This window comes from Epinephelus lanceolatus, chromosome 3, assembly GCF_041903045.1.
Source record: "Epinephelus lanceolatus isolate andai-2023 chromosome 3, ASM4190304v1, whole genome shotgun sequence".
Classification (NCBI taxonomy): Eukaryota; Metazoa; Chordata; class Actinopteri; order Perciformes; family Serranidae; genus Epinephelus; species Epinephelus lanceolatus.
The window spans coordinates 30421605-30431080 of NC_135736.1; the positions used below are offsets into that span (position 1 = coordinate 30421605).

The 9476-nt window shown below is 44.1% G+C and overlaps 1 protein-coding gene across 1 annotated transcript in view; it reads left to right on the forward strand.

Moving 5' to 3' along the window:
• tet2 (tet methylcytosine dioxygenase 2) overlaps nucleotides 1-8190 on the forward strand; it is a 33801-nt gene extending 25611 nt beyond the window's left edge. The window contains exons 2-10 of the mRNA XM_033623954.2: nucleotides 1048-4056; nucleotides 4174-4264; nucleotides 4372-4465; nucleotides 4542-4750; nucleotides 4848-4998; nucleotides 5103-5192; nucleotides 5503-5640; nucleotides 5828-6176; nucleotides 6677-8190. Of these exons, the coding sequence (XP_033479845.2) occupies nucleotides 1092-4056; nucleotides 4174-4264; nucleotides 4372-4465; nucleotides 4542-4750; nucleotides 4848-4998; nucleotides 5103-5192; nucleotides 5503-5640; nucleotides 5828-6176; nucleotides 6677-8046 (5457 nt within the window). The 5' untranslated portion in view covers nucleotides 1048-1091 and the 3' untranslated portion in view covers nucleotides 8047-8190. The remainder of the gene's footprint in view (nucleotides 1-1047; nucleotides 4057-4173; nucleotides 4265-4371; nucleotides 4466-4541; nucleotides 4751-4847; nucleotides 4999-5102; nucleotides 5193-5502; nucleotides 5641-5827; nucleotides 6177-6676) is intronic.
• Nucleotides 8191-9476: the final 1286 nt, after the last annotated feature.

The window sequence follows — 9476 nt, forward strand, 5'->3', positions numbered from 1 at the left end:
CAGTAAACATTTGGCCCATTGTGGCATGTTTAGATTTACTATCCACATACAGTACATAACAGGAAGTCACAGCTTTCAGTCTGAGATAAATGTCTTCCAAAGGAAGCACGCAAACTGCCATGCAATTCTTGATACTGGGCACTGAGAATGTGACCTCAAAACATGGTGTGCCTCCAGGACAACTTTTGTTAAAGGGTGTATGTTAAATTCAAAATGGTGACTCACAGTCCACTGTCAGCCAACATGGTTCTGAGATGACTTCTAGTTTGTATCCTTTTCTCTGTCCTCACTTTGTGCTTGCTGTCAGGTTTTAGATGATTGAGTGATGAGGTCAGGGTGAATCTAATTCTATGACAGGATCGTGTTGCCAGCTGATACACATTCAGTGCCAAGTGTAAACACATTACTCTTCTGACCTTCCCCTCGCTAAAGCCATGTTAAGACCTAAGCTTCTAGTTGAGGAGTGCTAGATGTTTGTCAGAAGAGCAGCTTTGACTGTAATGAAATCAGTGTTGTTGGTGTTAAAGGACTTATAAAGTGGGGCTTCCTGAAAACAAATAGCTTAGCTTAAACAGTTTTACAGGCAAACTTTGATCTTAACATTATCTCAGATCAGCTAAGTTCAGATTCACCAAAGTAGCCTTATGAGCCTTCAGTCAAATCAGATAATCAGACTTCCTGAACACATTTAGGTTAAAATAAAGTCCTGGGGAAAATAATGGGTCTTATATTAGCTGCGTCTGTTTGACACGGTACATATTATTGAATCTGAAAACATAACTGCTGTTTTTACCATCTTTTCTCCCAAAAACTATAAAATCAATCAAGTCTGTCTTCTTTGTGCACCACTTTGCATCAAGTACTTTGACTGGGTGTTAAACACCACAGGAAACGTGCGTTAATGTCACTGCTAAAATAAGACAAGAAATGACTGTCACAGCTGCACATATAACAAAACTAACAGTAATTACAGAATCAAACCTTTTCTAAAAATGTGCTTGAATGATGATGTAACCAAATGTTTCTGTCTCCCTTTCTGCCCTACAGGACGGACAGAGGGCAGCCCTGTGGATGGACTCTGAGCAGGCCAGATGGAAACAGAACAGGCCAGACATGAGACGGAAGAAAGTCTGATATTAGCACAATTTGGCACATCTCGCAGCATCTCTCACAAACTCCAGAATGGAGGCCAGTCTTCAGAGAGAGACTCTCTGCAGATCACTGCAGATACGAACTGGAACCATTACAAGCCCGGTGCCGGTGCCAACTCCATGAAGAGGCACAGGGAGAACTGCAACAGTCCTGCCTCAGTACAAGGGCTGTTTGATCAAGGATCCTACGTGATGAATGGAGAATTGATGAATGGAGATTTGAAGCATGCACTTGCTGAGCAGTCCTTACTGGCCCACCAGCCCAAGAAACTCAAAGTAGATTCTGAGATGAAAGGAAATGACGACATGAGCTCCAGTTTGGTGGATAGCTTTCCTGAGTTGACAAAGGCAACAGAGTTTGAATGCAATACCCCACAGACAGAAATTAAGTTAGACAAGAGGAACTGTAATTTTCCCAATGGCGATATTTTTTGTCTACCAAGGAATAAACAAGTTTCAATTCCAAATGGTGCTGCATCACCCCCCTCAACCATAGAAAGCACTCCAGGTGATCTTTTAGAGAAAACCTTGTCTCAGTATTATCCTGAGCAAGTGTCAATTGCACCACAGACATCTGGGCCACAGGGAGATCCTGTCAATGGTTCACTCGCAAATAAGCTGCCTAGTGAAGGTGCTCAACCCCCCTCTTTAACCTCAGGATTGCCCAATTCAGCTCAGATGCCTGACTCACAGCAACAGCCGCCTGGGGCATTGGGCAGTGGTGAAGGAGGCAACAATTATAATTCTGTCAACTATGTAGTGAATGGATACAGCAACAATTTTGAGGCAGACCACCACCAGCAACAGCATCAGCAGCAGCCACCATTGTACTCTGGTCAGGAGATGTCTCTAGGTCAGCTGCCTGGCATGATCCCAACTACAAATACTGCCAACAGCTCACAACAACATCAAAATGGCCCACGGTGCTATCCAGATGACAAAAATCCTCAAGGTATATATGCGAAGGCCAACCAAGAGTTTAACCAGAACTCTTTTCTGGAGCGCAATGCTCCTCTACAGGCTGCAGAGACAGGTAGATATGGAAACTTTTCCAACTCTGCGATACAGAAGATGGGGCAAAGTGAAGAACCCAGGTCTGGTCAGCATCAGCACCATGGCACTGACAGGGGCCTCCAGTATGGGATTCAACCCCATAATTTTAAACAAAATGCTGGGAACTCACATGAGGCTGAAAGTACTGGACCCATGGGGCCCAATCTCCAGCAGCCACGTCATGCTGGGCTAGAAAACGGGATGGAGAACACATCTCAGCAGAGAGCCAACATATCATGTTCGACTCCCCAACACAGAGGCTGGGTAGAGCTGAACTCTTCACATTCCCAGCAGCAGCAACCAGCAAGTGGCCCGTCATCCCAGGCACAAGAACAGGACATGTGGAGGGGATTCCCTGCTAAGCCTCAGTCAGAGCAGCAGACAGCTAACCCCCAGGTTCACTGCCAGATGTTGGAACCAAATCCAGCGCAAAGATTCCAGACACAGGGAGGTTTCACAGATAGCAGCCAGGGGCCTAACAGCTTCCAGCGGCAACAGCAGGACTGTCTCCCGGCCCAAACACACTGTGCTCCAGCCCAGCACAACACTGCCCCTGAGTGGCAGCAGTCAAATTCTAAAGCACCTCAAATGCAGCAATCTCTACCCCAGAAGATACCTGAACAGCGTAATTTCAGCCAAGATCAGCAGGCAGACAGCCGCTACCACACCCAGATGCAGTCAGAGCACTTATGTGAAGACCCTGACCTGCAGGATATACTGTCATCTGGGTTTTTACCAACACAGCAACAACAGCAGCAACAACAGCACTGTCATCTTCAACGTCCCCTGTCCCACCCACCGCAATTTGAGGGGCAGCAACTCAAGTCTCCCGATTACAGACCTCGCAGTCAGCCTCAGCCAGGTCAGCAGCAGCTTCAACCCAACCAGCCTCTTAGAAACAATTCCACTCAATCCAACAACCAACACATCCAGCACAGCAACCATGCAACATTTAGTTACAATAACACAACAGAGATGCAACAACTACAACAACATCAAAGGCAGTTTCCACCAAACTCAGGCAGCAGTAACCTCAAGCAATTTCAACCACAGCGGCCTAACAACCACTGCCACCAGCCCAACCATGCAGACTTCTCCCAGACCTCTACACAGTCACAACCTCACTTACCACAAGGTGCGTTAAACCCACAGGTATCAACACAGATGTATCCTAAATCTGAACAGCAGCTAAAGACATCATGCACTCAGTTCCAAAGGGGACCTCGACTACCTCTGGCACCTGTGGGTCCCCAAGGAGACTTTCAGAGGCATGCAGCCCTGCGTATGCACCTGTTACAAAGGCAGGAGCGCCAGGGCCCTCCTCATCCCCTTCAGAGCACTAGTGACACCAAACATGGCATAAGAGCTGTTAGAATGGAAAACGGACCCAGATTCGAGTTGCCCCGTTCACAGCAGCAGGAGCAGCAGTTACAGATGCGAGAGGCAGGCATAGGTGGAGTGCAGGTCAAGCAGGAGAATCAATCATCCCTGTGTGAGCAAAACAAGACGCAGGGAAGCATCTTGGCCTCCATGGAACAAAGCCTGAGGCAGTACCAGCTTTCACCTGTGTTTGAGAAGAAATCCCTTGTCGTCAATTCATCGAAAATCAAGGTGGAATCTTCTGGTCCTGTCACAATCCTGTCAACTAATACTGACCTGAGTGGAGCTGATCCATTGGCAGCTGCCCCAGCCACTGTAGCTCTCAAAAAGCAACCTGATTTGACCCCCAAGAAAGAACACCTCCTACAAAGCTTTATGGACTCTCCTATGAAGCTACTAGATACCCCTATAAAGAATCTACTGGATACCCCCATGAAAACACAATATGACATTGCATCCTGCCACTGTGTTGGTGAGTCTCATGATGTTAGTCCTGAAACACAGTTGATTTTTATTGAGTTGGTGAATATGTGTGTGTGTGTGTGTGTGTGTGTGTGAATATTAATCTAAGTTTCATTATGATATTTAGAACAAATCAGTGAGAAGGACGAAGGCCCATACTACACTCATTTGGGGGCAGCGCCTACTGTTGCTGGTATACGAGAGACGATGGAGAAAAGGTTAACTACAATTTTACCTCCTGAAAAATCCCTGTAAACAGAGACTGTGTTATGTAACTACTGCGTACTATATTATTTGTGTTTAATGGCTCTATTCTGCTTCGAAGGTCTGGTTTAACTGGTAGTGCCATCAGGATTGAGAAAGTAGTATACACCGGCAAGGAAGGGAAAAGTACACAAGGATGCCCCATAGCCAAATGGGTAAGAACCATTGTTGTATTAATTTGAGAAGCAGGCAAGTCAGCTGCTACAAATTCCTATACTTGTTGCGTTTCAGGTGATTCGTCGAGCCAGTGTAGAAGAAAAGCTACTGGTGCTGGTGCGGGAACGCACTGGTCACAAATGTGACACAGCCTGCATCATTGTAGTGATCCTGGTCTGGGAGGGCATCCTGCCCAGCCTGGCTGACCGCCTCTACCTCGAGCTACGTGAAACTCTAACAAAGCATGGAGCCCTGACCCAGCGACGATGTGCTATCAATGAGGAGTATGTGACAACACTACAGAACTCATCCTCAGCCATCAATTTTGGCAAACACTGAATCAACTCTGGCACATTTTAACTTTATATTCCTCCCCTTCAGGAGGACCTGTGCATGCCAGGGGTTAAATCCTGATGCCTGTGGAGCGTCTTTCTCCTTCGGCTGTTCCTGGAGCATGTACTACAACGGCTGCAAGTTTGCCCGCAGCAAAATCCCAAGAAAATTCAAGCTACTAGGAGATGATATGAGAGAGGTGTGTTTTATGTAGATTAAAATGAATGGAAGTGTGCACCATGCTTATATTACATGTAATATGCCTGTTAAGGTAACTTAATACTGTCAATTTTTGTCTTTCAGGAAGAGAAACTGGAGGGCAACTTTCAAAATCTGGCAACCTTATTGGGTCCCTTGTATAAAATGTTAGCACCTGAAGCTTATGGAAATCAGGTGCGTATATCTGGACAGTGTATAGACTGCTTGCCTTTCCACATCTACATCTTAATAATTTAATAATATTAAAAATACATGTTCTAAATGTCCTGTTTCGTTAAGATATAAGTGAAACAGGTGTAAAGTTACATACGCATTGATAAAATGTGAGTGATGCAACTTGCACGCAGGAATTCTCTACCAACAGTAGTACACCTTGGATGAGTATAGTCGTAGTTTTATAAAGATTTCCTATCTATATTGTTGTGTGACCTTCAGAAACTCTTAACATCTATTCAAACATACCTCCTGTTGTCCCTGGAAACAGGTGGAACATGAACACAGGGCACCAGATTGTCGCCTGGGGCTCAAGGAGGGCCGTCCCTTTTCTGGAGTCACTGCTTGCCTGGACTTCTGTGCCCACGCTCACAGAGACCTCCACAACATGCAGGGTGGCAGCACTGTGGTAAGCAGAACCTGGGAAACATATATCCTACTAAGCACGTTGTATTTGTTTAAGGATGGAATAGATACAAAGAAACTAGATCTGACGTCTCACCGATGCAATGCTTTAAAACAGCTTTATAAATAAACATTATTTAATATCTTTGACATTCCCAACAAAAAGTATTAAACTCAACCTGTTTTTCCAGGTGTGTACATTAACAAGTGAGGATAACCGAGAGATTGGAAAGATACCAGACGATGAGCAGCTCCATGTACTGCCTCTTTATAAGGCTTCCAACACTGATGAATTTGGCAGCGAGGAGGGTCAGCAGGAGAAAATCAAGTCAGGCGCCATCCAAGTCCTCAGTGCCTTCCGCCGCCAGGTGCGCATGCTTGCAGAGCCCGCCAAATCTTGCCGGCAAAAAAAGCTGGATGCTAAGAAGGCAGCTGCCAACAAGAATGCCATGCTGGACAATGAAAAGGCAGAGAGGGCCCTCCTGGCCAAGTCAAAAGCTGGCACTTATGAAAATACCACCCAGAGCACTCCTATGGCAGGTAGGGTAACATTTATTATGACATATTTAATAAGCTGCATCTTAAATATTTTATGTCTTTGTTGGGAAATGTTGCCATTATTAGGGGTGGGGTAAAAATGGATTCTTGGATGCATTGCAATGCTGTCTTGAAAGATTCTGTCTCCATGCAGTTTTGTACGACTGGGCTGTACTTTCCTTACAGTTTAAACAATTGGATGGTAACAGATGTAAACATGTGCATTTTAACTTAGTGCTATCACATTAATAAAATATTGGGAAATAAATTCATCCGCTTATTTTAATTATGGAACATTACAAGTACGCTATGTTTTAAAAGTAGCACAATAAATCAAGATAGAAATCAAAAATTTTATTTTATAATGGCATCTTAGCCCTCTGTATTGGAATCGAATTGCACGGAGCCTTTAGATTCCCACCCAGTGGTTTGACAAAAAGTGACCCATTTGTGGATCGTTTTCACTGCTGCTTAGGCATTTATCTTGTTATTTTGTTTTCTAGGACCTATACCAGGTGCTATGGGAGCAACCCTACAGTCAGGTCAGCCAACACACCCCCTTGGGGCCCATCATCAGCAACTACAGCAACAGCAGCACCAGAGCATTCTCCCCCCTTATCCTGGCTCAGCAAATGTAGCCAGCTACCCCAGGTTCCCCAACCATCCTGGGTCTTTTCCAAGCACTTCCAAGCCAAGCAGCATGTATCCCCCTCAGCCACCAACACCAGCCAGCCCTTACCCCACTGCACTTCACGTACAAAACTCTTATATTAATGGATCAAATCGTCCATACCCAGGTTATCAATGTAACGGAGGAATGCCCATTGACAATTACCATCCATACTATGCTTCCAACCCAAAGCACCTGGACATGTATCGACAACAACGGCCAGCGCTTTACTCGGAGCAGCAGTACGGTGTACATCAGCGTTATGAGGTCAGTTATCCACCAAGATACGGTGAGCCCGGGTTACAGGTCAATGGTTACAATGCCTGCAGCATGAGGCCAGTTCACCCCATGAGACCTTATGCCCCTTATGGTCCTAATGGAGCCTCAGACCCCCAGTTTATGGACCCCCTCTCAAGAGCATCATCAGCTCATGGAGGTCTAGACTATACAGCTGCTGTGAGCAAAGGCAATCAGTTTGGAGGATACCCAAATCCATACCTCTCTCGGAGCCCTCAAATCTTACCTCCAGGCCAAGATCCCTTCCATATGCAAATCAAGACCGAGATGGGCATGCCTCACCCTCAGATGCTTTCTGCCCAGATAAGTGGTGGGTGCATAAACCCTGAAACACAGTCAGGGTTAGGTCTGCCTAATGGGAGCATCATGGGCTCTGGTATTAAGCAGGAGCCTGGAACACCGCAGACACCCACAACCCCACAAAAGCCTGAGGTGTGGTCAGACAATGAGCACAACTTCTTGGATCCTGACATTGGTGGTGTGGCAGTGGCACCAAGCCACGGTTCAGTTCTCATTGAGTGTGCAAAACGGGAGCTCCATGCTACAACGCCTGTTAAAAACCCAAACCGCCACCACCCAACACGCATCTCCTTGGTCTTCTACCAGCACAAAAATATGAACGAGGCCAAGCATGGTTTGGCACTATGGGAAGCCAAGATGGCAGAAAAGGCTCGAGAGAAGGAGGAGGATGCAGAGAGGAATGGTGGTGAGGGGACACCTAACAAGGGCAAGAAGGGGGTGAAGCGTGAGCATCCAGATTCTTTGGAAACCACCGGGGAGCCTCCTTACAAGCGTTTTATCCAGGCACTAATGGAGGGATCCTTGTCGGGCACAACAAACACCTATGTCAGTACATCTCCGTATGCCTTCACCAAGGTCACTGGGCCTTACAGTCAGTTTGTGTAAGAAACACTCATGAAGAAGAAAATTTAAGGTGCTTTATTCATGACAAAGACCACAAGCACCACTGGCCTCGTCTAAACACTCCTTCCTATCCGTAAGGTTAGCAACAGTGTTACGGAAAAAAGGAACCTGTGATCAGATGAGACATAAATCACTTTTCACATCAGGTCTTTCACCTCTTTAACAATCAAGCTTTACTTGTTGACCCTACTAAGGATGTATTTATTTTTGTTTGGCAACTTTTGCAAGATACACACTGTCAAAATCTCTGGTGCTTTCAGTCTAATACATAAGGACCTATTTTTAATGGAAACAAAGTTTCATTTTTGGTGGCTTTATTTTTCTTACAAAATTGTACTCTTGGCATAAAACACTGACTTTGTAAATGACAACATTCACGGTGCTAAAGTGTGTGCTTAATACCATTTATTTAAATTCAAATGCCTTCACACTATGATCATAACTCACTCTACGAGTGACACTCAATGGCTTATGTCAACAGGACACTGAAAATATCATCCCACGGTCAAAAAATGATCAGCATCATAATGGTTTTTGGCAAGTCAGTGTTTTTTAGAGCACTTTTTGATAATGAAAGTTAAGTGTTTTGGTAATACCTTTAAATCATGAAAATCTGGGTATTAATATAGCTACATTCAAAGTTACTCATTTCTAAGCATCACTAAAATTAAATTAATGAACTTTTAAAAGAGGGTTGTATGAGCAATCCATCAAAGTGTTTCAATTTCATGCAAAAGGATTGTTTTTTTAGAAGAAAAAAAAACTATCATTGTGTTGGTGCTTTCACTTTCCTATGTCATTTATACTGTAAATTGAGCCATTCTAATGGTGCATTTTTAACATTTTGAGGAAAAAAAAAGTCTACCTTTGTGTTATTTCAGTTTTTTTTTCCAGGTTTACTTTTTGTCAGCGACTGTTTTTAATGTTCCTTACCTTAGGTTCATTGAAGAAACCTGGACTGTGAATATTACATGTAGTTGTATGTCTGTGGTGCTTAGTAAATGTGCTTTTTATACACTGAGGAACATGAAACAGGGTAAGCTCAGTGTCAGTTTCAGAGGGCAGCTGGCTTGCTGTGGGGTAATTATGTAATCTAACTGTAAGATAAAACAGGTCAGATTTGTACAGTAAATTAATTTACCTTTTTGGAATTACTGTTATAGATTTTGTGTTGTAAAGAATGCTAACAGCCTATTTCATTGTATTTCTTTGGGTTTCAACTGATTTTATATCATAAGGTGCTATCCAACCTGCTAGAAACATACAATGTGAGACTCTTTGGACAGTGAGAAGGCTTTTAAATAATGTACAGTACAAACCTGTCATATACCTCAAAACTAGTTGGGCAATAGGAATATATCATATTTTTCTTTCTTCCTTTGTGTATTACTTTCAAAAATGTTGATAACTGT